We start from the raw sequence: 27,197 nt of genomic DNA, 5'->3' as shown, positions 1-27,197 counted from the left end.
TTATTTTGAAAAAAGCTTTACATTACTGAAAGTACTTTTACAGCAATTTCACTGTGACGAATTTTGCCGTAAAATTACAGTATTCTACAGTATAATTCGAGGTTTACGGTGTAATATTGGCTCCACAAAGCATAAAGACTTACTGTATTTTTTCAAAAAACTGTACATTTCTGTAAAAATGTTGCTGTATTTTTACAGCAATAACAGTTTCCACTCTTCTAAGAAGTCTCTCTACAAGATTTTGGAGTGTATCTGTGGGAATTTTTGCTCGTTCATGCAGATGTTATACACCTGTGGCGATGGGACTAAATGAAACACCTGAATTCAATGATTAAGAGGTGTGGCCTGATACTTTTGTCCATTTACTGCAGTGTATGCTAAACCACGTCTGCAACGATTTTCTGTCATGACAGACAATAAAGTTTCCTGAATATAGATTAAATTTTCTATCACTTTCTCCCCCGACTCCAAAATTTCTGAATGCTCCGTTTACGATCATAGAGGACAAAGAAATACAGCAAATAACCACAACTGAGAGGCTGGAAACTGATTTTTCTTTTCTTATTTTCTTGTCATCTCTCTACTCTTGCAGTCTAATAAAGGCTTAAAAATGAAACACAAATAATAATGATGTTAATGATTGAAATACAACTAATTGATTATCAAATGTGTTGCAGATAAACTTGAACAAATCGTTTCAGCTGTAGCTCCAACAGATGTGTAACAGCACGAGACAAGAGGCTGAGCACAAGTCAACCGTGCATTAACTAAAGCAATGCAGTGTGTCCGGCCAGGCGTCTCACACACACACACACACACACACACACAGACACACACACTCTGCCATGTGCAGTATTACATCACAACTTACAGCAACATGGCTGAGTGGACAGAAGAAGCAGATGTAAGAGCGTCCCCGCTGAATAAATTATGTGCGTTTGTTTTCCTCCGCAGAGACTCAACTCTCTCTTTGTTGTAGCTGCAAAAATATTCTTAATTTTTGATGACATTATGCTGATCCTTTCAGCTTCCCTACAGCATGTATATTTAAAGTTTACTGAACAGTCTGTTCACTTCAACCTTTTAAAGGCTGTGTTTTATCTTTGTGCTCACAGTTACAACTATGGACTGCAAAATGACTTCTACCAAATAAAGAAATATGTAAAAACTGGCAAAAAGTGTTTGTTTTAAGTCATATCATTATATGAAGTAGCTGATTAATGAGTCACATTAAACTTTTACTGTTAGCTTTAGGTGAGTTGACTATCCAGTGAGTGTAGCTCATGTTATGCGGCGAATTAAATCACGGTGCAACGTTATTCGTCCACAAAGAACAGCAGGTAGAGGACTGTGAGTTAAGTTACAGCGCTGATATATGATGCACATAAAAGATTTTATGTCATGGGATGATAAAAATAGAAACAACCAAACAGAGATCATGTGTATGTTCTGCCTCTAATCTCCTGTTTCCCTCAGTGACATTAAACTGAACATCTGGAGCTCTCAAACAGCTGGAGACAGAGCGAAAGTGGGAGAGCGAGAGGGCACCAGAGAGCCACAGACTGAGTGAACAGCTGCAGGTGGACCATAAAGAGACGCACAGCCTGGATCGAGCGTCAAACGATGGAAATATCAGATGAAGGTGAGAGAGGGGAGACAGGAGGAGAATAAATGAGAGAGATGATCCACGGTATTTCATGCGTGTCTGATTGAACGCGATGACCGGGACTTGAACAGTCACATGCGGTCAGCGTGGAAATCCTGATGTGAATACGTAATTAAAGCCCTGCAGGCTACAAATGCTAAACTTCTGCATGTTTGAATCCTTTCTCTCTTGACATTTTAAAGTAAAGAAATGCTGAAGCAGTGTGCACAAAGCTGCAGTTAAACACAATTATGAGTCTTTAACCTTTATAAAAACAACTAGAAATACCGCCTCACGGTTATGCCTACGTGTACGCTACAGTTTAAATCCATATCTGTGAAAACATGAATGCTTCACACACATCCTCCCCTCAGCAGAACAGACCATCTCTGCATCCTGTGGGCAAAATCTTTATTCACAAACATTTTTAGGTTCATGTCCCTCTTTCTTTCTTTTCTTTATCAGTTTTAACAATTTCCTCTCTTACTCTTATAAATACCAAAAAAAGCAATGTTTTCTTAGATTTTTACACAAGCTTATTTGGAGGAACCCGATATAATATTAATATTTTTCTGTTTTTGTTTATGTCCCTGTACATTTTTATTTATGATTATTTATTGTTACTCATAATATTCTGTGTAGAATATCATTTTTTGTGCTCTTGTGTATGTTTGTGTTCTTGTCTGTCTTACATGTTTTTACATATTCTGCTAAATAAAGCTGTGAGGGAAAAAAAACTATAACGAGCAAAAATTCAAGATTAGTTTCACCAGTTCAGTATCTGATTAAATGTCTCTCCTTCTGTCCCTGAGATATGAAGTTGACTCAAGGTCAGAAAAGTATTTTTTGCAGAATATTATGAAGTCACCCTGATGCTGACCTTTGACGTTTTAGATTTAAAAATGTCATCATTTTATCCTGTTATTAGACATTTGTGTGTGATTTTGTCATAACTAGTGTATCAATTCATGAGTTATGGCCAAAAGCATGTTTTTTGACCATAAAATCTAATAAGTTTATTACTGAGTCAAAGTCAGAGTTTCAACACATTGTCATGAACAAAATACCAAAACTTTTCCATGACTTCTCAAGGATCCCTAGTGACTTTTTTTTTCAAGCACAATTTGCCCAGCGTTTTTTTTTTTCCTAAACATATCAGATTCAAACTCTATTCGAGAATAATTGCAGCTCACTGGCATGCATGGACAAAGAGACGGAAAACGTGGAAAAAACGGAGAAACGCAGATGATGATAAACAAAACGTCACATTGACGTATATTACAGCAACATTACATCTACAACTACAGAAAATACATCTGCCATCAAGTTACAACACCTTAAAGGTTATCCACGAAAGATTTTTACAAAGCCTTTTCAAAGCCTGGAAAACGTGATGGTGAAATTTCTTGGCTTTTGAAGGTTTTCCATGACTGTGGAAAATCTACCAAGTTTGATGTTTGTGGCTAAGTTGAGGAAACTTCCTCAAAGCCTTCTTGAAGACACCTTGTGTCCGTTAATGAGACGGAGGTCACAAGGTCACAGTGACCTTTGACCACTGAATTCTGATCAGTTCATTGTTGAGTCTACGTAGACGTTTGTGAAAAATTTGGTGAAATTTTCTCAATGTGTCTCAGGTTGCCAGTTTGTGGTTTTATTGCATTTTTGTCTTTCAAGTCCTGCTATATTTTATTTATAACAAGACATAAATGCGTTTATCTATTTTATCTATTTATGGAAGAACAGCACTTTCGTCAACTCTTCTGTTTTTGAATGTGCTTTATAGATAAATTTGGATTGGACGGGAATGGATTGGAGATATCAGGTTCACAAGAAAGGCACAGAGAAACAGACTGGCAGACGGATGGATAGATGGACCGAAAACACAATGCATGGTGTCAGTATTTAGTCTTCTGCTGCAGCCGAATATTACCACACACACATATATCATATTTAAGCTCACCTGTGTCTCCAGTGTCGTCCTCTCATTGGTCAGCTGCTCAAGTAACTGCGCCGTCCTCTCTGACTTCTCAGTAGCCTGGAAAACATAAATTATAAACATATAATATTTAATTCCAGGTGGGATTGTAAAATATAGCCTACACACTGATTTTACATAACAAGCTTGTTTTCTTGAGAACACAAAATATTTGTTTTATGTTCAAGAGTCTTATTGTGGCCTGATGTCGACATTATATCCTGTCCAAACAAGTTTCTTTGACAACTTAAGCACTTAAAAAAAACAAAAAAACAGTCTCCCCATAAATAGACCGGAGAGCTCAGAGGTCATTAAAAATGTTGGCTAAAAAAGGAAAGAGAGCCTGGAGCTCGTTGGGTTGTTTCACTTTTACATCCATTTGTAACGAGTGCCGTGAAGCGAGAACAGAAAGCTCTGACTTTAGGGAAAGAGAACAAAACTCTTCTTATAGCTGCAAACTCTAATTTCTCCTCTGGTCTGTTTTTGTATTTTTTTTAGAAATATTAAAGCAGCAGACAGGGTGGACTCTTATGCCACTTTCTGTGTGTAAACTCTGATAAAATATCTCACGTTTGTTATTAGGGATAGCTCAAAACCACGCAGCGTAAATGAGACTTTACTCATTCAAAATGCATTAAAATCAGGTTTCATTTTATTATTAAAAAAAGTGAATATTTATGTCTATGTGTTTTGTTTTTATAATCAGTGATACATTTTCTAAAAAAAAACATCACTATTGTTACTAAAACACAACAAAACCACTGTATCTAAGTACATTTACTCTACTCTACTGATTGTGTGTAATTTTTTTTTGGGGGGGGGGTTTAATTTTGTTTTTTTACGTGTGTTACTTAAGAAAAGTAACTATTGAATTACAAATAAACAGTTAAAACCTGAGCAGCTCAAAACAAATTTAGGGGAAGTGATGTTATAAATACATCTTTGATAAAGTGAAGTCTGATCTTAATGAGGATATATGTTCAGTCCAAGATGCTCAACAGTTTTTAAACTAATCCTGTTAAAGGAAAATGTTTTTTTTGGAGTTTTGAGTATTTGGACACATCACGACGACAGCAGCCACAGCTGATAGACTGTACAAAACTGTGAAGCTAAAATAAAAAAAGAAGACCGCAGCGTCGACTTATCAAACCCAAACTGGAATGAGAGTAATGTGTGCATGTGTGTGTTAGTAATGTTTTAACAAAACCACTTTAGCCGGAGGCCACAGGCAGCTTTGGAGAGGGAGAGCCTCGCTAAGTCTGAATGAAAGCAGCACGCCAGGGGATTACTGAAGGAGGGATTAATAAAGGAGAGGCTACTTCAGAGTCCCCAAACTTTTTTTAGTTGTGACATTTTCAGCACAAGCAAGAACACCAGAAATAATTAGCTGAAATCTGGTGACAGCCAGAGGCAGACGGAGCTATCTTGGTGAGATTCAGTAAATGTCAACACGCTGATTCATCGTCTGCATGCGGCGCCGTCCGACTGTTAGCTGCAGTCGGAGCCGTGACTGTGTTCAGAGGCGCTCTGTGTGCAGCGTCAACATGAAGGATTACATGAGGTGAAGATGTAACGTAACACTGATGGTTTTTTTAGTGTGTTGAACCAGCAACATCTGTTGTGCTGTATTACTTTACGACACACAGTCAATTACACAGTGACTACATGTCGTGGTGGAGAATTTATTTATCTAAGTAACATTTTGAAAACATCAGTGGAAAATACTCTAAAATACTAAAATAAAATAATAAAATAAATTAATTGATTAATTAAATTTTTTATTTTGAATGTTGTTTTGCAAAAGAAAGTACTTTTATTTTTTTAAAAAAAGAAAAAATAATAAAGATAACAAGGCATCATTTTATCATATGTCAATAGCAGTCTGACAAAATATTTTGGACTGAACACAATGATCTTGCTTTAACTGACATGCTGTTGTTGTTTTTTTATTTAATTTTTGTTTTTTATTCATTTTATTTTATTTTTACATCGATAGATATCATTTATCTACATTCTGCTTTTCCAGTTTCAATTCTGTACTTCTGTTTTGATGGTAAATATTATTTTATTGTGAATTTAATCTTTTTTTTTTTTAAGAAAGAAACATACTTACACCTCACAAAGAAACGTCAGGAAACAAAAAGTATGTTACATCTTAATGTGAAAAGTAAATGGTAACTACAGTAAATGTGTTGTTGAAAGTATAAAGTTACCTAAAATGGAAATACCTCAAAACTGCAGTTCAGCTCTTGAGACTCAGGCCACCACTGACTGCAGGTGTGAACTTACCTGTGTGAGCTCTGTCTCTCTGCACTGATTCTCCTCTTTCAAGGTTTGGACGTCTTTCTTTGACTGTTCGACAATCTGCTCCAACTCTGACAGAAAACAGAAAGAAAACATCAATAATCGTCTTCAAAAAAAAACAAAAAAATAAATAAAATACCACATGCTGTCTTAGAGAGTCAACTAAGACACATGTGATCTGTGTACCTTGCATGGTCTTCGTTGTCCTCCTGTTCTCGTCCTCAGCTGTCTCGAGCTTTTGTCTCTGAAAAGGAGAAACATCAGCGAGCTCATTAAATCACTCACATAGTAACATTCTTGGACCCTGAGCTAATAATGACTGGGCCCTGAAAACATGCGAGGTTCGTGGATAAAATGCGTCTCTTAATGAGGCCACTTTGACGATGCCCGCGAGCAAAACACCTCACAAGGAACATTTAGGACAAATAAGGCAAAACTACAGTTACAGTTTCACTACGCACAGACGTGAACTTTATCACGGAAATGTTTTTAAAATCAGCAGCCAGATGTCTTTTCTGTAAAAGCCGGACCTAATAACATTTTTTTGACACTTTAAGAGTTGAAACAGTTATTCAATTTATTGATCGTTATTCAACAGAACATTTTAAAACTATTAACACGCTTATGTCCCAAAAAAAATAAATTGGATTTATTTCTGAAAACATGGGAACCTTTTATGGACCTCTGATCACCACCTAACCTTTTCTTCAATTTTGTCTCACCTGCAAACTAATAATAATATCCAGCGTGGTTAAGTGCATAACTTAAAGTTATCCTGTAACATGAAATTACTTTGTTTATAATCCAATTAATTTTGGATGATTTGTGAACTTTTTATGAACTCTTCTGGATGGTTTACTCTAATTATTTTAAATGTATTTATTTATTTTTTTATTTTTGTTTTTGTGTATGTGTATTTATGTTTTTTTAACTCATAAAATACTTATTTTTTTAACATTTATGTACCAAAGCACATATCTAACTGGGGCTTATATGTATGATTAACACACATGTTTAAAAGCCCCAAATCCATCACTTTAACAGGTAGTTGAACAAAGAAATGTTAGAGTTTCATCTTCTATTTTTTGAATGTCACAATACCACTTTTCTCTGTTTATTTGCTTAAGCACTGAGTTTCCTCTTTTCTTACCACGCTGTTCAGCTGCTGTTCCAGATCGCTCTTATCTTGTTGTACGGACTGAAGCTCTTTCTGTTTGCTCTCCACGTCGACACTCAGCTCACTGATCTGTTCGGGACACAAAGTAAAGAACATACACATGTACATCTGAGCACTGCCATAAATTATGCATCGCCACAGTAGCCTTTACAAACCACTATATACATAACTACATTAGGAGCTGAGAGGACAGGTTGTAAAAAGAAATTACACCGGTGTTCCAGTTTGCCATAAATTATATAACATGAAAATAATGAATAATACATTTTACAAGCAGGTAAGTATCCTGTCGCTGCTGCTTCACAAACCTTCTTCTCCTGAGACTGCGCCTGGGCCTTGAGGCTGCTGATCTGTTGCTGGTGCAGAGACGCAGCGTCCTCCTTCTGCTGGGACGCCCGCAGACGCAGCTGGAGGTCGGCCACCTCCCGCTCCAGCTCCATGATCCTGGAGCGCTCGGACACTGTGGCCACCTGCAGCAGAGGACGCAGGAGAGGAGACATGAAGGCAAAGAGGACACAGGAGCGCTGACAGAGAAGAGCAGTGTTGGAAACAGTAAACCTGAGCTGTGTGGTGTGAAACAAATATGAGCTTTATCCTGATTATATCTGAGACTCAACAGTGTCAAAATAACCTTAAATTAGCCACAGATTCACTGTGAATATCTGGGCTTCAACTAACAATTATCTTTACTTTCAACTATTTGTCTATGTCAGAAAAAAAAGGGATCAGATTTCAAACGGCCTCAGGTGACATCTTCATGTTTTGCCCAACTAAGAAAAAACAAAACCAAAACATATTTAATTTGCAATTATATGACAAAGAAAAAACAGCAATTTCTCAAATTAACAAAGCTGGAAACAGCCAATGTTTTGGCTTTTTAGCTTCATAAAAGTAGCAGTAAAATGAAAGACTTTAAAAAGTAATTCGTCATCAAAATCAATGAATCGACTAATAGTTTCAGCTCAAAATGTATTAATTTTATTGCCTTGTATCTCTCTTTTATATCATCATTGTAGTTATTTTCATCAAGTTATTTTGCAGTTACCTTCAGTTATTCATTTTCATGTCTTACATTTATTTAGACAATACGTCCCTTCATGACATGACGAAAAGTTCAAGTTTTTATGTGCTAAATAACTGGAAATCACTGATAAAGTTGTTATTTCAAAGTAAACCCAATAAAGTACAAAAGGTTTTCTTACTTTCTATATCAAACTGAAATTCTTTATGACTTCTGAACATTTCAAAGTAATAAAATAAATAAAGGGATATCACTGTCTCAGCTAAATAAACCTTCAGTAACATTGTAATTTTACTTTTTTTGGCAAAACATTTAGTTGGGTATACTTTTAAAACTTTGGTTTCAAACATTTCCTGTGGATTTTAAGGATTTTCTAAATCAAAAACATTGGCTTTAAATCTCATGTCATCTGTCTAAACAGGCTTACATCAGCCACACTTTTTCTGAGTGGATACAACAGATTCATCAAAAAGAAAAATCCTCTGCACGGGAGGACCAGAGAAAAGTTTCAACCACAAACAAAGAATCAAAGTCGTGATTCTCTGTTTTACTTCGGGAGAAAAACAAGTCAAAGCTCAGCCCTTCTGGTTAAAGGAAAGCAGTGATCTGCATTTTTCTTTTTGTCAACAACAATGCCACGAAAAGACCAAAACAAACAGTAAATTGACTGTGTGTGCATCAAAGCCTGATAAATCTTCTTTCTCTTTCTCTTTTTGTGCAATGTTGTCCAAAAACTATTTAAAAACATAGAAGTGAGCCACCCTGTTGCACTCAGTGACATGCTGCACTCGGGCTCTTCTTCTATGAAGGCTTTGGAGTGAATATTTGAATGCATGTGTTCATATTTTATAACATTATCCCTAAAAAATGTTTGAAAATCTTCAAACACGTTTCTTGATTTGCATGAATTGATTTGTCGGATTAAATGAGTTATTCTTTTCTCCCTTTGTGTGCAGCAACAGTTGTTTTTGAAAAGTTAAATGTCAACAAATATGGATTATAGCAGAATATTTTGTTACATAAAAACGTAATGAATTTTGGAAATTATTGCATCTAACTTTTTAATATAATTTTATGCTAATGCTTTTATCTTGTAGCACATTGGGATTTATTTCAAATGTATAGTGCATTACAAATAAAATCTATTATTATTATTATTATTATTATTATTACAAATTTTAACTTTTGAACTTTACACTCGAAGCTAAAAAATGTTAAAAATCCCCAAACAAATTTTTTAATTTGCATGAAGTGATTTATCAGATTAAATATATAATAGTTGTTTTTGAAAGGTTAAATGTCAACAAATATGGATTATAGCAGAATATTTTGTTTGTTAAAAATGTGAATTTTGTTGATGATTGCATCTTTTTACTATAAATTACTTTTGAGCTTTAAAATCCAAGCTTCTATTAAGATGTTGGAGTGAAGATTTAAATGCATATCTTGGAAATGATTTTTGATACTTTTTTTTTTTTTTTTTTTAATTGTTTTTGATGTAACTATGTATTTGTGAGGTGTTTTTAAAGCTCTACGTCCTCAGTAGGAATGTGTGTGTGTTTGGAAAGTGTCTAAGAGACAGAAAATAAAAACTGGAACGTTGAGAAAGACAAACTAACACATTGTTTGTTTTGGTCTTTTCATGGGATTTGCTGAAGAAGAAAAATGGTGGCCAGCATTGTCAAAAGCACAAGCGCTCTATACTCTATTAAAATAAAAACTGTCATGCACACATGCATCATTTGCAGTACGATAGACCCAAAAATTAGAAAAGCTCACGACCGTTGAGATGTAAATGTCCTGGTGTCTGGTCTAATTGAGGACAAGGCCGTGAGGGAATCAACTTGAGATAAATTTGACAGTTTGCAGAACGTTTTTACGCTGTGGTTCCTTCAAAATATTCTGTGCATCATTATTAAACCCAGTGTGGGGAAAAGCACATCACTCAGTCCTGCTGTGGGACCGGGACTGCCGGCATTACCCTAGTGTCCTCTAAATCCCTCTGGAGTTTTTCAGCTTTGGTCTTTTCAAAGAGCAGGCTCTGCTCGAGCTCCTTTATGTGGGCATGCTCCAGTCGGGTCTGCGTCTGTTAGTTAAGAGAGAGCGGGAAGAGAAGGAGAACAAACACCAATGCAACACTGACATGCCAGCTGTGTGCGTCACAAACAGAAAGAAGACGAGACTTTAAAGAGAAGGCCAGTGAGAAAGAAAAGCACTGATCAGTCGCATCAGTTGGCGAAACAAAGGAGGATTTAGTCATTCGCTCTTTCTGCTCTGACTTTCAGGCGGTAATTATTTCAATCATCTCATTCTGACTCTCAGATTCTTCACTTTTGTTTTTCCTCTTTGTGCACTGTTAAATCTGACAAGTTTATTTTACTTTGAAAAATCTGGGAATGCCTTGCAAAATGTGTGAGTAATTTTACTTTCCATGTGCAATATTAGTTTTTACTTTTAAACATTATTATTAGACATTTTGCGATTTATTTTCCCTTTTTTGATGCTCTGTTGTCGTATTCTTTTTGCCGCTGTATTTTTGGAGCAGTCCAGCAGAAGAATTTCCTTTGGGATTAATAAAGTTCAATCTTATCTCATATCTAGTTAAGTTTACCTTAAACTTATATTTACTTGTTTGTTTTTTTTGAAGTTGTTGCAACTTAAAAATAACATTAAATTAAATCAATTTTCTGAGTTTTAGCAGCTTCAGTAAACTAAATATACTGTGTTATATATTTGTATTCTGCTAGCTGCAAATGAATAAATCATATTTGTATTTTCTATAACAAGTTAACAAAACGAAATTTGCATATCTCCTGATTTCATCATAGCAAAATTCTCTTAAACATGATCAAGTTATGTCAGACTAACTTGATTAACTTAAGTTTTTGAAAGGTAATTTCACTTGTTATTTTTAAGTTGCAACCATTTCACAAAATTGAGTAAATAAAGCAAAATGTTAAGGAAACTTAACACTTTGATATATAGTAAACATAAATTTAGATTAATATTTATATTTACTTTCCTTTTTATAAGACAGTCTGTTTCCAAGAAGATTTTAAGTGAGATCAACTTGTCAGATTTTGCAGTGTGGCACTTGTTTGCTTTTATTCCAGCACTTTAATGCTAATTTCTTCTGAAGAGTGAAGAAGATGCAGACAAGAGAGGAAGATGAAAGTCTGAAGGCGAGACAAAAAAACCCAAAAAAAACAGGCGTGTGGATGAAAAGATGTCGAAAGGGCGGTCATTTAAGTGCTGCAGAGGGGTAAAAAAATCTGAGTGGAAAGGGTGAGTGAATTAAGCATGAATAAATAAATAAAAGGAAGATAGACGCGTCTGAAGGAGAAACCAAAATGAATGATTCAAAGAGTGCAGGAAAAGGAAAAACCTGAGACAGAATGATTGACTGAATCATCAGCTCTTTTTAGTTTTTCAGAAGAAATTGCAAAGCGGTAGTTTAGTCACTTAGATTGTAAACATGACATTGTATAGAACTAAGTGGGTGAATAATTGAAAAATAAATTAATCAACTATCCAACAGCTTTGTCAATAATTCACACATGAATGTGAGGGATAAATTCAGCCTGACAAGTGAAGATATTTAAAGTGAGAGAGAGAAAATTATTAATTGAGAAGCACATTATATAACCAAAAGTTACCTCCAGGTCTCCTCTGGTGATGCATGCCTCTTCCACACTAAACTGCAGATCTTCCACTTTCCTGTCAAACAGGGACCATCATGAGTTTTTCCTCTAACAGGACATATTACAATTATTTTAGAGAATTATTATTATTATTATCATCAGCATTACTATAGTCTAACTATTTAAGCACTTTTTGGGTCATTTCCTGGATTTATTTATTTATTTTTTTTTAAACTTTTTTTTCTTGGGGGGTGGGGGGTTGGTTTACTTTTTAAAATTGACATGTTTCCATTTGGTGTATTTTATATCCGGAATTTTAATTTGTGCTGGGTTTAATTTGTGAGGGTTAATGGAAACCCGCCTACTGTTACAACTGGTAAGCCTGCTTCTTGAAAAAAAAAATATTATTATTATTTTCCAAAAAAAAGGAAAAGAAACATAACATTTCACAAATTTAGCAAAGGAATAGAAGAAACAAATCAGAATTTCAGATTACCTGTTGTAAATGTATAGCACCTCTCAAGTTGTTAAACCACTCAAAGCACTTTCACAGTACGAGTCACATTCACCCATTCACAACCACATTCACACACACATTCACACACCCATTCACAACCACATTCACACACACATTCACACACCCATTCACAACCACATTCACACACACGTTCACACACGGTGGCCGAGGTTACCATACAACGTGCCACCTGCTATTCAGTTTTTAATCCATTCTTGTGGAACAGCCATCAGGAGTAATTTGGGGTTCAGTGTCTTAACCAAGGATGCTTCCACATGTTGACCGGAGTAGCTGGGGATCAAACCGCCAACCTGACAAATAATGGACAACCCGCTCGACCACCTGAGCCACAGGTTACAGGTGGAGTCAGACTCACCTCTTCTCCTCCTCCAGCTGGTTGAGCAGCTCTACTTTGTCTCGATCTGCTGCCTCCACCAGCGTACGCAGCTGGTCCAACTTTGCCTCCATCTCTATCGCGTACTACAAACACACAGAATGAAGAACACGCAGCGTGAGCCGACACGGTGAACGCACATTGACAAATCGGTTTAAGTTTGATTTAGTTGAGCCACCAGGATGACGCAACTGACGGGACAATGATTTTCATAGAATGAAATGAATTGATGCCACAGAAAATTACAACAGCACATGGCTTCTGTTTCAAAATAAAAGAATATATTTATAAATCAGAGCACTCATATAAGAACATAAGACCAGCAGGGTGCTAAATATATTCTGAATTTATGACATATTCTGTCAAAATCAGCAGGGGGCTCAAACTTCTGCTCTCTGTAGATTGCTATAATGGGAGGAAACTAAATTAGGGCAAAAAGTTGTATTTACAACCATTAAAATCAAGCCATCTGACGGTGCATGCCCACTACACGCGACCAGAAATCCACTCCCATTCCCTGTACAAAGCATGCTGGGATACCTGCGACTGTGGACCAAGCTGATAACGTGACGATAGAGGGTGATAACTTCAAAAATTCAAACAGTGCTCACTTCAACAAAGTCACTCAGGCCTCAGCTCCAGAGACTTTCTGAACAGCTCTGTATAAATCCAGGAAATACTGAAGTGAAACTTTCTGCAGCAGCGAAGAGGCGGGGGATTGTGGTTGGATACAAACAACCAGTAGGGCAGGGCGGATGTGAATTGAGGTTGTATATTGTGAACATGCACCATGAGAAAGTGAAAGAAGTGATGTGAACTGTCTCCTCTGCTGTTTCACGCACAGCGCCGCACCTAAACACAACAAACAGCGCTGTCCGTGGTTCTGAAACAACAGCTAAGCAGGTGTAAATGTATCTCTGCAGGTATCTGATGATGTTTTTACCATTTTTGGAGTTGTGTTGAACAACATGAAAAGGCATAAATGAAAAATAAACAGTTGACTATTTTTTTGTTTTGCCTGTGTTCTTCGACTGCAGATAACATCCATGCGTGCATGTATTACTGACGATAACCATGATAGTTAAAATAAAATCTTGATATCATGTTCATGGTACACATATAATAATACTGTGTAAATAATCAATCCATGTATCATTCATTTTTTAATATTTAAAAAAAGACTTGTTTTTTCTGGTTTTTCAAAACCAAAATGAGAAAAACAGATGAGTCATTTTTTAAATACCCAATTCTGTGCTCAAAAACCAAAAAAACAAAAGGATAGTGAGGGTAGTCTGTGTAACAAAATCCAGCGCTTCTTTAATCATTTCCAATTCTTTCCGATCCTGCTTTGTCGGCCTCTACCAAACGCCATCTGGTTGCTTTTTTACTATGGATTAAAAGGTAGCTGCTCTTTTCTAATGATTTTGTACAATTATGGTTACAGTCTCCCTCCACCTCTCAACACTTGTATTTTGACAGAGCTTATGTTGCTGAAAAAGAGAGAAAACACAATAAAAAAGTTCAAGATGAATTTCACTGATAGCTTTATCAATATACCTTCAACGCTTGAATAAGAAATTGATGATTTGTCCAAAAATCAGCCTTAAATTTAGTTAAAAATGACAAATAAGTATGTGATACCTGTAGACACCCTGCTTGCAAATTAAGATTTTTCATTGTTAGCGACTTCATAAATACTCTAATTAATTCCCGGGGGATTTTTCACATGTACATGTACAGAGCACTAAGCTGCTAATTATATTTTCGGTTGTTCTCAATCAGCAACACCTACTTTCTTTCACACAGCTGCGTCGTTATTCCTGGGTGTCCACAGCTTCAGCCCATAATGTTTTATAAATAATCAAAATATATATCCTATTCATATATTTCAAAAATAAGAATAAGCCTAATTATATATCTTTTTAAAAATGTCCAAAATTAGTAATCAGTTAATACTTGAATAAATAGCTACATCCCACCACTGTTAACATGAATATATACATTAAACTATTGTCACAACTCAGTCAAAATATTTTTAATTCTAGCATTTTTAAAGGATTTTGTTCTCAATACTAATTACTAACTATTTTTCTCATCACAATTCATAATAACTAATTTGGAAAGTTAAAAAAAATAAGATTTTCAGGGGTATATAAGGTGCCTGAGTGCATTGAAAAATCCAAGTAACATGGAATTAGGATGCACCATTTTTGATTTTTTTGCCGATATACTATATATATACACACACACACACTTATATATATATATATATATATATATATATACACACTTTTTCTTTCAAATTTTCCTCCAGATATCATGATAATATAAATACCATGAACTATTTTGGCCACTATAATCATGTAGTGAAATTATGATATGATGCCAGCTGAAGCCGGTTTCTGACCTGATCCCGTCCTTTCATCAGCAGAAACATCTCCTGCTGCACCTCGCCTGCGTGGCTCGTAGCCTTCGCCACCTCACATCTCTCCAGGTCTCTCTCTGCGAGCAGCTGCTCGATGTGCTGCTGCTTCTCCTTCAGAGCCTCCTGCAGCGCCGTGGTGCCGGAGATCTTACGAGCGTACCGAGCAGACGTCTCCGTCAGCTGGAGAGATTTAGACAGTTTGTGTGTTATCTGACACTGTTTTGAAAACCAAAGTACAACCAACTGTGTCAGAAGGCTGGGAGGTAGAAAAATATGAAAGGAAATCCTAATCTTGTTCAGCAAATAACCCAAATACGCAATTTCAGTGATGACTCACAGTACTTTTAGGCGATGAGATGCATGATCAGAAAACATCAAACCCCCGTAGTGTTGGATAACAGCCCTGTCTTACCAGTCCAGCTCGGCTGGGTTTGCCGCTGATGGAGGAGGTGGCGGAGCTGAGCGTGCTGACGGAGGAAGCGCTCGGGCTCCTCTTGAGGGTGGACTTCCTCCGGGAGCTCTTGGCCTTGGTCGGCGTGGTGCAGGGGAAGCCGATGCGTGTCACCTTGTGTGCCGGAGCAAACAGACCGTACCTGGGCATGCACTGGAAGTATCTGGGAGAAGAAACTGGAGCTTTAGGAATATTTTTTTCACAGGATAAAGCAGACACTACACACGTGTCCTCTGTCTTCACCTGGTCCCTGCCACGGCGCCATCATTCTTGCCCAAAGGTTCGTCCAGTTCCACTCCACACCACTCCCCTTTGGCAAAGTCTGTCTCTCCTAAAAACCGCACGACTCCTGCCTTGTTACCACCAACCTGCACACGAAAATAATTAAAACATTTTTTATTTACCAAGTTCAATATTTTTCTTTGTGGTTATAGTGTTTCCCATGGCAGAGTGCATTAACCTCCACTCCAACACATTAAAGCTGGCGTAGGCAGAAATCCTATAATTAACTTTGAGCATACTGTATTCAAGTGGACCCTGAGAAAACTACACTTCTGCACCTTCTCAGCAGATTTTGGCCAATCACAGGTCATTTCAGAGAGACAGCGTTTCTATCCGCTGTTAAATGCTGGTGAACATCCTTCAATGAAAGCCTGACTGAACGACGGAAAATCCTACAGAGAAAGTTTCTTTTCTAGCACTGGCAACAGCTGCCCACACTGCAAAGCAACCCAAAAACAAAGAGACAGACTTATCAAAAAGGGAGACTAAAAGAGGCTGAAAACAAAACAAAATATGTGTCAATGTGCCTCATGCAAGAAATGATATACGAACAAATTTTCTCTTGTTTTTGCTTGTATCCAGGATTTGATCTTATTTTGTCATTGATTTTGGGGATTCACAAATGTTTTCTTATTTTTTCTCTTCTCTTTGGTAAGATCATTTTACAAGTAGTTGAGAGCACTCATAACAAGATAAGAAAAAAACATCTTGCTTTCACAGTCTTGAATTTAAATGTATTCTTTTTGTTTATGTTAAAATTTAACACTGAGGCTCATTCAAAAACCACTCGTACACACACATTCCTTCATAAGAGGAATGTACACGTTATTTAGAACTTGTCACCAATTTTATCATATCTTAAATTTTCTTTGGCAGCTGAAGCGATATTTTCATGTCCCTCAATGTGATTAATGACACTGTTAGATTTTTTAGGTTTTTGACTGATGACATCCAAAAGAAGGACTTGAAGCTCTGCAGGATGAAATTCTTTTTCTTCCACTCGTTGGTCATGTTTTTATGACTGAAATTTTACCCCCAAAAAGAGCTGAACAGGTAACTTTATAATCCATCAAATGATCGAACCTCACAAACATGCTCGTGGCAAATGATTTTTAAAAAATCATAAAGTTGAAATCTGCAGGTTTTTGCACTTTGGAGAGTTTGTTTTTAACTTGGAACACTTGTTTTAAGAAAAGAAAACAGTTTTTATCATAAGTGATTTTTACGTCGTGCTACTTACCAGCACACGGTCTCCGAGCCTGAGCTCTCTCTTCTTCTTCATGGATTCTGTGTCTGAGACGTTGGACACCGACTCGCTGGATGTGAGCATTCGGTTGAGTGCCGTCTTTATGCCGGTGCCTTGAGCTGAACACAGGAAAACGCCTTTACTTCACTGTAAAAACAAACCAAGTATCCGTGTTTTCACTGATGTATTTGCAGGATTTTACCGGTGGCCGTGTTGCCAGCAGCTGCAGACTCGCTTGTTGCTGCTGGTGCTGGACTCCCCTGCCTCCCGTTGGCTTCCTTCTCCGGGAGCGGAGTCTTGGACAGTTTTGAAGGCCGCGTGAAAATGCCCTTCCCATCCTCACACTGGAAGTACCGGACCCCTGCCACAGACCCGTCGTTCTTCCCAATGGGCTCGTCCAGCACGATCCCCGCCCACTGACCCGGAGCAAACTGCGTGCCGCCGACGAACTGCACGTAGCCGGGCTTGTTGCCGTTGACCCAGACCCTCTCTCCGACCTGGAAGTCTGCAGCTCCATCCTGGGTTGGGGAGGTCACGCTGCCGGGGGATTTCTCTGGAGGAACCGGCTTTGAAGAACCTGAAAACAGAAGAACAGTTTGCTTCATTGACCCTTCAGAGCCCGCTTTAATATTACACACATTCGTATCGCTCTGTGCACAAAATAAAAATGATTATACATTAATATCATTTTCTGCTTTCATTTAGTTATTTTTTAAATCACCATCAGTCCTAATCATAAATATCAAATACTCATTAATTTTCAGAATTTTAACCCTTTAAATGCCAGGTTTTTGTCATGACGCCACTATGTTTTTAGATGAAAATAAAACTAAAAAAGAATTATTTTCATTTAACTACATGCTGAGTAGTCTGTTTTTTTTTATTAGTTATCACAGTCTGGGATATGTCAGTGATTGGCAGTAACATTGATTGTGACAGGTCACCGTGTGGAATTAGCATGTATTTTTTCCATATGCAAAATATGATTAAAATGACCTCATCAGGTGAAAAATAGTCAAAATGACAAATTCAGAGTCAAAAGCCCAGAATGACACCCAGAAATAACACAAGTCATGTTTTTCTGCTCTGATGGCTGTGGGATCAAAAATGTCAGTTTGAATGGGTTTCAATGGAGCATTTTTTGACTGAATGTAAGTATTTAGTTTCCACAGTGTATTTTAGAGTTATTGTAGAGGCTGAGCTGTAAATTCACTGATTAAACAAAAATACAGAATCCTGCCAAAATTTATGCATGAACAAAATTATCAAAAAATGAAAAATGAAAAAAACCCATAAAATATGCCAAACAGTCCGTAAGGATTAAACATCTTGTTGTGCTTTGCAAGGGCACTGACTTTTAATATGGCAGGTTTAATTCAATTCAATAGGGTTTTTTCAGGTTTGGGAAATATAATATTGCTAAAGTAAGTTTGAATTAAACATAGAAAAATGTACATACGATGGGAAAGACTTCTAGACGTTTATTTATATTTCTGCTTTTGACTGGGTAATACCTCTGACACACCCACCGAGAGAAAATGTACCTTTAAAGCTCCTTTCACACTGTTTCACACCGCCTCCTGAAAGCATGTTGTTCAGCCCAGAATCCATAGCAAAACTGTGTGCACTGTTTTCAGATTAAATGTGCTCCTGGTGTTAGTAAGTACTTCTTCTACAAGATAATCCATCCAGCTGACAGGTGTGTCATATCAAGATGCTGATTAAACAGCATGATTACTACGCAGGTGTGCTTTGAGCTGATTAAAATAAAAGACAACTCTTGTGGTGCTCCCTAACAAGAACTTCTAACAAATTTATGAACAAAATTTGAAAAGTAAGTGTTTTGTTTGTTGGACAAAGTCTCTTTGATCTCAAATCTATCTTTGATTTCAAATTGTGGAAAATGGGAGTAAAAACAAGTGTTGTGTTTATATTTCGTTTAGTATAAAAAACTGCGATCCTATCTCATAGAGATCAGAGGATCAGGTCCACGTCTACGCTGAAGTACACTTCAACAGTTGCCTGCTGATTAAAGGATGGACTTTGTAATCAGATCGACACCCTGCTGGGGTTCAGAGCAGCCTAAGGCCCTGACAGTCAGAGTTTTTTAGCAGCCTGAGGCAGCTTTTTCTAGTTGTTTTCAATGAGAGTGAGGTTTTTTGCTCGCTGAGCAGCTCTCGTTTTTCCACTCCATGCGCCGCAGGTTTTCGCAGGAGTGCCCTGTATGCCTCGAGCTAAAAAAACTTCAACTCAGAACAGAAAATCGACTGACATCATTTGCGCTCTTTTCCCATTGTCCAATCTTATAGTGATCAAGCTGCTCTCGTTTTTGGTTAATTGTAGGCTTTAACAAAAAGACAATGCGGTGCAACTTCTGATTGAGCCTTAAACCAGGGTTCCTACACTTTTCCCCGAAGTCAAATTCAAGAACTTTTTAAGCAGTTTCAAAGCTTATTTTCAAGGTTTTCCAGCACTTTACAGCTGTCCTAAATTACACATTTATATACAGTACATACAGCATACCGATTATTCACTTCATCACATCAAATCATATATAAAATATAGCAATTATGTCTAGTGCAATGACTTTAATTTTTTGATTTCAAGGCAACATCCTTTGAAAAGTGCAGTAGCAAAAAGGCACTTTCTGACTTATTTTATTTCTTTATCCAGAAAACATACTATCCAGTCAAATTGGGATTTATTATGAAAGTAATGTGACCACCATTACAAGCTGTTTTAAGCACATTTCAAAACTTGAAAACACCACATTAACCCACATCAACAGTAATCACAGCATGTCTCTTAATATTTCCACAGATATCTAGTAAATAAGCATTTAAATGATTTCTTACCTGATGATGGAGACGTTTTTGATGGCACCCCAGCGGGACGGACTATTTTGCTCGGCGGTTTGAGCCCGCTGACTTTGCCTGGTGTACTCATGGCTCCTTGTTTGTCCATTGGTCGGGTAGGAGGGGGACCCGTGGGGAGTCTGGCCTGATCAAGGTGGGGGACTAGGCCTTCCCCACAACCCCACTAAGTCCCAATGTGATTTTAGGGAACTGAAAAACAAAATAACAAAAAGTGTTCATGAAAACAACATTTTGGCAGATAATAAAGTTTCTGTTGCTGTCATCGGAAAGTTCACTCTCAGTCTCAAATGTGTGTGTAATATTTTTTTCCACATGGTTTTGGGTGACTGAATGTGTCTTTTAACATAAGACAACTTGGAGGTTCACTTTTGTAAGAAAGGTTTTCCATCTCGCCACCCAACCCCATAAAAGTGCAGCATACAGGAGATGATGGCCACATGCAAAAGAGACCAGTCCAACAGCAACAGCTGACTTTAATCTGGTTTTAATCAAAATCACTTTCATTGATTGTTTCCTCTTAACACATTGGGAAACAGCTATGAGCAACTTGACAAGGCATTGCTAAAAAATTAGCAAAAGAAAGTTACAAAATATTACCTGAAAATAAGCGAAGGGGAAAAAAAGAGTAAAAAACAAACAAATAAATTACCTTTTGCACCATATTTTCGATTCTATTTCAAATTGCTCAAAAAACTTTTGAAAGGCGTCTGAACGCAGCTCAAGAAAACTGATGTCAATTGAGGTTTCAGAGGGTTAAATGTGATGAGTTAACTTTGAACACATATAGAGGCCCTAAATGAAAAGTAATAAACAACTAACTAACAAATAATTAACAACTTCTTTTTATATTTAGTGGATTTTTGCTTGTTGCAACATGAAAAAAGGAGCAAATCTGACATTTATGTTGTTGTTACTTTTTCTGTCTTTACATTTTGAATTACTGCAATATAATAAGGGTGTGTGGCCTTTTTTATATCCACTGTAAAACCTTCCTTTCACTGCAGGTTTTGTCCTGTAGGTGTTGGGCAGCAGCAGCGTGACCACACAGACATTTTATTCATAAAGCAGATGATTCACTCCGCATGCAACTAGGTCAACACAGTTATTATGTTTCACACAGTAAAGGCCGTGTTTCAGCAGCTCTACATTTAAAAGCACTCCACAGATACAGCCCTGTCTGACTCACAATGGACAGTTTTAAAAAAAATCAATAAAATGCAACAGAACCAGAGATGTATTGATGTTTGAGGTATGTGTACTTCACTATTTCCATTTAATGCAACTTTATACATCTGCTTCACTATCTCAGAGGTAAATATTGTACTTTTTACTGCACTACATTGACAACTTTTTCAAGTTACAATTTTTCATGCTCTTTCTGTCCCGTAAAATCACATATCTCCACGTGCAGATGTTGAAAGTTTGTGATAAACTGAAGAAAGAAGTGTTCTTGTTGAAGAAACTCTCACAGGACAGCCACGCTGCAAACAACCGAGGCCCTAGCTGAGCCTCAAATGTCACAAAATCCTAGAAATGTCCTCAAATCCAAGAAATGTCTTCAAATCCAAATGTCTGTAAATCCTAGAAACATCCTTAATTCCTAGAAATGTCCACAAATTCAATAAATGTCCCAAAATTCCATAAATGTCCAAAAAAAACCCAGAAATGTCTTTCATTCTTAGAAATGTCCTAAAATCCTAGAAAAGTCCTAAAATTCAACAGACATCCTAAAATCCCACAAATATCCTGAAATCCCAGAAATGTCCTAAAATTCAATAAATGTCCAAAACCTCCTTAAATACTAATAAATGTCCTGAAATCCTAGAAACATCTTTGATGAAAATACTTAAAACATCCTTAATTCCTAGAAATTCACCTGAAGTTTGTTTAAGATGGAGCTTTTAATTTTAATGTAATTCTGGAAAGTTTAATAAATAATAATTAGTTGCCCTTTCATCACTGCTTGCAGCTTTTATTATCTACTTGTTTTTCTAAAGTCTTATTTGCTAAAAAAAATATTATTTATTTTTTACATGCAGGTTTTATTATGTGTTTTGTCTTCTATGTGTTTTGACGTGAAGCACTTGGTGCATGTAATTTCTTTATTGTAAAGCACACTGAGCTGCATTTCTTGTATGAAAGGTGCTATACAAATAATGCTGTTTATAATTTTTATCATTATAATTATTATTATATTATTATTATTATTATTATTATTATTATTATTATTATTATTTGTTATATTGTCATGTTTAGGTTGGATTTGAAAAGATTGTAAATTCAACAGGGGAGGTTTTTGCTATAAGCCCCTCCTGCACAATTCTTGTTATTTTTGTTATTATCTACTTGTTTTTATCAAATCGTGCGTCTAGAAAACATTAAAACATAAAACTTAAGTAAGGTTTTCAATGCAAGACTTTTACTTTTGGTGGAGTATATTTTCAAGGTGGTACTATTCACATAAGTAAAATATCTGAATTGCCTTGGTGCATATTTTTTTTTACTGTTAATGGTAGCACAGAATGGGCAAAAAAGGTGTTTCAATCCAACACAATGAGCAGGTAACATGAGCCTCCTGCTGTAACATTACCTCAACACTGCTGCTCCCCCCGCCCAACCGGTGCTCCCACACCAAAACAACAAGCACACCTAGAGCTGTCAAACCCATCCAGTGTCTCCTTCACTGTGTCTGCCAACACTTCAGCCTCTCACTGCTTTATTTTCAGCCTTTCACGACCACATATCAACCGTTAAATGTGTAATAAATCACTGCTGCTGCATTGTTACACGGTGACTGGCCCGTGTTGTTTGTGTCTGGGCTGGGCTCCACTTGCTGCATCCCCGGAGCTAGAAACTTAGTGGGTGTTGACTCTCTCTTTTTAAAAAATAATCTCAAATTTTCATCTTATTTTAATTAAACGTGTTTTAATAAAAAAGTGGTTAAAGTTGATGTCACGTCTGGTGTCTCGCGCACCGTTGGAATGCGCTCCAACAGCTAGCTAGCTTCAGATTAGCATAAAACAACGCCCCAAAACAGACGGTGTTAAAGGTGAATAAAAGGCAGACAGGTGTGTGGAAAGTTGTCGCGGAGGCTTACTTCGGTCTCTGTCGGTGAATTGAGTCTCGGTGAAGGATGCCGTGGGTGGGTGCTGCCGTGTCTTCGCCCCGTTACATGTTTTTTCAGCCGCCGCTCTCCGCTTCTCAGCCCAGCCCAGGAGTGACGTCACCCGGGCAACTATCGCTGCCTTCAGGGAGCGCGTGGAAAGCTCGGAAATCTTAACTTCAAATGTTTTCACAGTTTTATTGGCTTTTTGATTGGCTCTTTAATTGTTTTTGTTTTGATTTTTTTGAACACTATGGACATTGATTTGTCTCAATATTGTGAACAGATAGACAGTCCATGTGTAATCTGTGGTATCCATGTGATCAATGACTATTTACTTTTCTCTTTTTATAAATATATATTTCTATTTATTGTTAGGTTTTAAATTTTAGTATTACACCATATTATTATTTATTTTATTATTATTATTATTATTATTCACTCAAAATAGCTTACATTTTGCAATGTGAAACAAATCTACAAATACACCAATACTGAGACAGGTTTGTCTCAATATTATTTGTGTGAAAAGACCGATGTCTGTGTGTGTCGGTGTGTAATCTGTGGTATCCATGTGGTGCATAACTTTTTTTATTTTATTCATTTTTCTTTATGTGCTGTGTGATGATTTGATGATTTTATTTTAAATACACATGAACACACACACATATATATATTGTTAGGTTTTAAAGCATTTAAGCATTTTGAGATGCATTTTATGTATGAAAGATGTTATACAACTATATATATATATATATATATATATATATATATATATATATATATATATATATATATATATATGCATATAACAAATTAAAACACAGACTATTGAGACAAATCTATCTTAAAGAACATACAAAAGTACCCTCAATGGTACAAACAGTAATATGTGATTTTGTGTGTTTATTTATTTATTTTCTATTGTTTAATTTAGTTATTACCAAAAAGTAACAGGATACAAATATGTGCAAAATATTATGCACTCATTGTGACATCAGACAAATTAAACTGCTTTTATAACATTAGTTGAAGTTACCTGCATACTCACTACCCTTCTGCAGACACTTAACACAGGATATATAGAGTCTAAATATGTGTGTGTGTGTGTGTGTGTGTGTGTATATATATATATATATATATATATATATATATATATATATATATAATCTAGATTGATACTTGTACTTGAATAAATAGTTACATTCCACCACTGTCCACTGTTAACAAGAATACATACATTATTTCCTCCAACTCTGGTCAAAACATTTTAATAATAGCATTTTTAAAAATCTTCTCAATTATAATAATTAACTACTAACCATTTTCTCATCACAATTCCTAACTTATCTGGGAGGTTAAAAAATGTGTGGGTGTATATATTTTTGCCAATATTTGATATAGTAAAATATTTATTAACTCTTATATATATATATATATATATATATATATATATATATATATATATATATATATATATATATGGCAATATTTGATATACTAAAATATATATTTATTATTTTTTTTATTTTCGGTATTTATTTATGAGGGACAGACAGGGACTTCAGGGCTGATCTGCCCTCCCTTCACTGGCGACAGAAGCTAGAGATAAAACGAATCATTTAGCTGTTAACCTCAATCTCAACATGTCCACTTTTTTTCCAGCTAAATCTGCTGATCGTCAAGTGTAGCAGAATTAAATCACATTATGCATACTCTTATCTTCATGGCCCCCCAGAAGATGTAGATATGAAATACAGTGTTTTTCAGGGTTTGTAATATTCATTAATGGTGCAAAATAAGAAAAATACTTTGCTTAATTATATTAGGGTTGATGTTTTGTACATTATGCAAATGAAAATTAAATAAAAATATATATCAGTAGAAATAAGCATGCAATAAATAAGCAATATTTAATTTTAAAGCCAATATCGGCCGATAGCCATTACATACTAATATTATTATGCATCCCAATCGTGGAAATATCATCCTTGACCCCCTAATGTCCTCAAATTCTATAAATATTATAATCATAAAAATAATGGTAATCTCTCAGTAGCCGGGCCTTTAACATTATGGATTCATCAGAGTTTATTAAACAACACAAACATCAGCTGGCTTCAAACCTTTCTACCATCGACGGTGGAAACGCCGCTCTCAGCCGGCTCCTTCTGTTCTTCGTCATCGCTCCTCCTCAGCAATTTATTCAGGAGCTTTTTGAAGGTGCCGCTGAAGGCCGGACTCGAGAAATAATACACGACGGGGTTGAGGACGCTGTTGAAGTAGGTGAAACACACCGACGTGTAGAACGCCAGGTTGGCCTCCTGGAAGTACTTGCACTCGTCGTACCACGCTTTGAGGATCCACACGGCGATGCGAGATATGGTGCTGGGGAAGAAGCAGGTGATGAAGATCAAGGCCACGGCCATGACAAACTGCACGGCCCGCTTGATTTTCCCCTTCTTGTCCACGGTTCGGATCCTCAGCTGCCACGTGATTCGGATGGTGCAGAAGGCGACGATTGAGGTCGGCAGGAAGAACTGGGTGACGTAAAAGGTGTTGTGCCAGGTGGAGAGCGGACTGAAGCCCATGCAGATGTTGAAACTCTCGCATTGGGTTCGGTTGCCGTTGTAGAAGAAGTGCTCGTTGGCGAGAAGGTAGCCGGTGGCGAGAAAGATCAAACCCCAGAGGCCGAGGGAGACCCAGAGAGCGTAGCCGAGGCCCATCTGGTTGATCCGGTTCCTTGGGTGGACGATCTTGAAGTATCGGTCCACAGCCACCGCGGTGAGGAAGAAGATCCCGGCTGCACGGTTTGCTGCGAGCAGAAAGAGCAAGATGCGACACAAAGCGTCGCCGTACAGCCAGTTTTTCCCACGCCGGTAGTAGTCGGCCCTGAAAGGAAGGCAGAACAGCACGATGGAGTCTGCGACAGCCAGGTGAGTCAGGTACACCGCGTTGGGCTTCCATGTGTCCATGTGAAAGATGAACATCCACAAAGCGACAAAGTTCCCCATAAGCCCAAACATGAACTCCAAGACCAGAATCGGAGGCAAAACTTGATCCAGGATGGGCGACTCGAAGGCGCAGCACTTGTCTGCAGTGGTGAGATTCATCTTTTTTTTTAGGTGTCGGTGAAGCTGCTGCTCGACACAGAGTCAACACAGATATGCTGCACCGAGTGCATACTTTGGGCGAGACGCATGTTTGCGTTCATGCAAACGATTCACAGATAAACATGCTAATTCGCAAGTGGAGCAAACACCTGTGCACGATGCGTTATCTTTGGGGAAGTGCTATTGACGCAGAGGAGCAGGGAAACAACTGTAAATGTTATCTGTCTGGGGACGGCGGCTTCATTATAAAACTATTATGCAGGGAAGGAGGTTTACTCAAGGGGACGGATGAAAAACAAGCAGCCTGCGGCCATTAACCCTTTGAAAACTGGCTCGAGTTCCTGCAACATTGGAAGGAATGACTAAAAAAATTGGCAAAAAATAAAATATAAAAAGTACAAAAAATGACCTGAAAATATGTTTAAGAAAGAACAAGGACATGACCTGTAAAAGTGCTTAAAAATAATTTAAATAATTTTTAAATATTTAATAATTATGAAAATTATATGTAGTTTTTTTCTTTTTCTCCAACATTTTTCCCTCATTTTTTTTTAAATCTGAGATCTACTCTGAAGGAAAAATTGCTCACCCTCCTTAAAACTTCTTAACTCCAAATTTGCATTTTTAAAATTTATATTATTACCTTTATTAATTTATTTTAATTTTTGTATTAGTTGCACAATTACTTTATATTTCTGTAGTTTTTTCAATCATTTTTATTTATTTATCATTACTTTGCTCTTATGAGCGGGGGGGGGGGGTGGTAAAGGGGAATATTTCTGTTAAAAAAGAAAAACATAAATCTGTACTACTGTTAATAATAATAATAATTATTAATATATAAGTCTACTAATTTCTTACCAAATTGCTCATTGTCTTTTTACCCATGTTTTTTAAAGAAATCAAACCAATTTGTTCAGAATTCAAAGGTCAAATACCTGTGAAGGTTGTCTGAAAGCAGCACAAGAAAAGTGATGTTGCTCCAGGTTTCAAAGGGTTAATGTGACTCAGATAAAGCAGCAATCCT

At 36.8% G+C, this 27,197-nt stretch overlaps 2 protein-coding genes across 3 annotated transcripts in view; both read right to left on the bottom strand.

Annotated features, from left to right (window-relative positions):
- Window positions 1-23,187, bottom strand: part of clip1b (CAP-GLY domain containing linker protein 1b) — a 39,056-nt gene extending 15,869 nt beyond the window's left edge. The window contains exons 1-15 of one of the 2 annotated variants that reach the window (XM_042509766.2): window positions 23,052-23,187; window positions 19,934-20,143; window positions 17,281-17,655; window positions 17,073-17,197; window positions 15,794-15,918; window positions 15,512-15,713; window positions 15,082-15,279; window positions 12,657-12,760; window positions 11,779-11,839; window positions 10,104-10,208; window positions 7,410-7,571; window positions 7,075-7,170; window positions 6,111-6,168; window positions 5,910-5,995; window positions 3,606-3,680 (exon numbers count right to left, since the gene is read on the bottom strand). In XM_042509766.2, coding sequence (XP_042365700.2) covers window positions 3,606-3,680; window positions 5,910-5,995; window positions 6,111-6,168; window positions 7,075-7,170; window positions 7,410-7,571; window positions 10,104-10,208; window positions 11,779-11,839; window positions 12,657-12,760; window positions 15,082-15,279; window positions 15,512-15,713; window positions 15,794-15,918; window positions 17,073-17,197; window positions 17,281-17,655; window positions 19,934-20,042 — 1,881 coding nt within the window. In that variant the 5' untranslated portion in view covers window positions 20,043-20,143; window positions 23,052-23,187. The remainder of the gene's footprint in view (window positions 1-3,605; window positions 3,681-5,909; window positions 5,996-6,110; window positions 6,169-7,074; window positions 7,171-7,409; window positions 7,572-10,103; window positions 10,209-11,778; window positions 11,840-12,656; window positions 12,761-15,081; window positions 15,280-15,511; window positions 15,714-15,793; window positions 15,919-17,072; window positions 17,198-17,280; window positions 17,656-19,933; window positions 20,144-23,051) is intronic. The other variant, XM_042509767.2, reaches the window with a different exon arrangement.
- Window positions 23,188-24,311: 1,124 nt separating this feature from the next.
- On the bottom strand, window positions 24,312-27,123 carry LOC121965114 (hydroxycarboxylic acid receptor 3-like). Its single transcript, XM_042515278.2, has one exon. It carries the CDS (start codon window positions 26,168-26,170, stop codon window positions 25,178-25,180), a length of 993 nt encoding a protein of 330 aa, XP_042371212.1. The 5' UTR covers window positions 26,171-27,123; the 3' UTR covers window positions 24,312-25,177.
- Window positions 27,124-27,197: the final 74 nt, after the last annotated feature.

This window comes from Plectropomus leopardus, chromosome 20, assembly GCF_026936395.1.
Source record: "Plectropomus leopardus strain MGB_pleo_1.0 chromosome 20, ASM2693639v1, whole genome shotgun sequence".
In the NCBI taxonomy this organism is placed as follows: domain Eukaryota; kingdom Metazoa; phylum Chordata; class Actinopteri; order Perciformes; family Serranidae; genus Plectropomus; species Plectropomus leopardus.
This window is presented reverse-complemented; position numbering and strand designations above follow the sequence as displayed.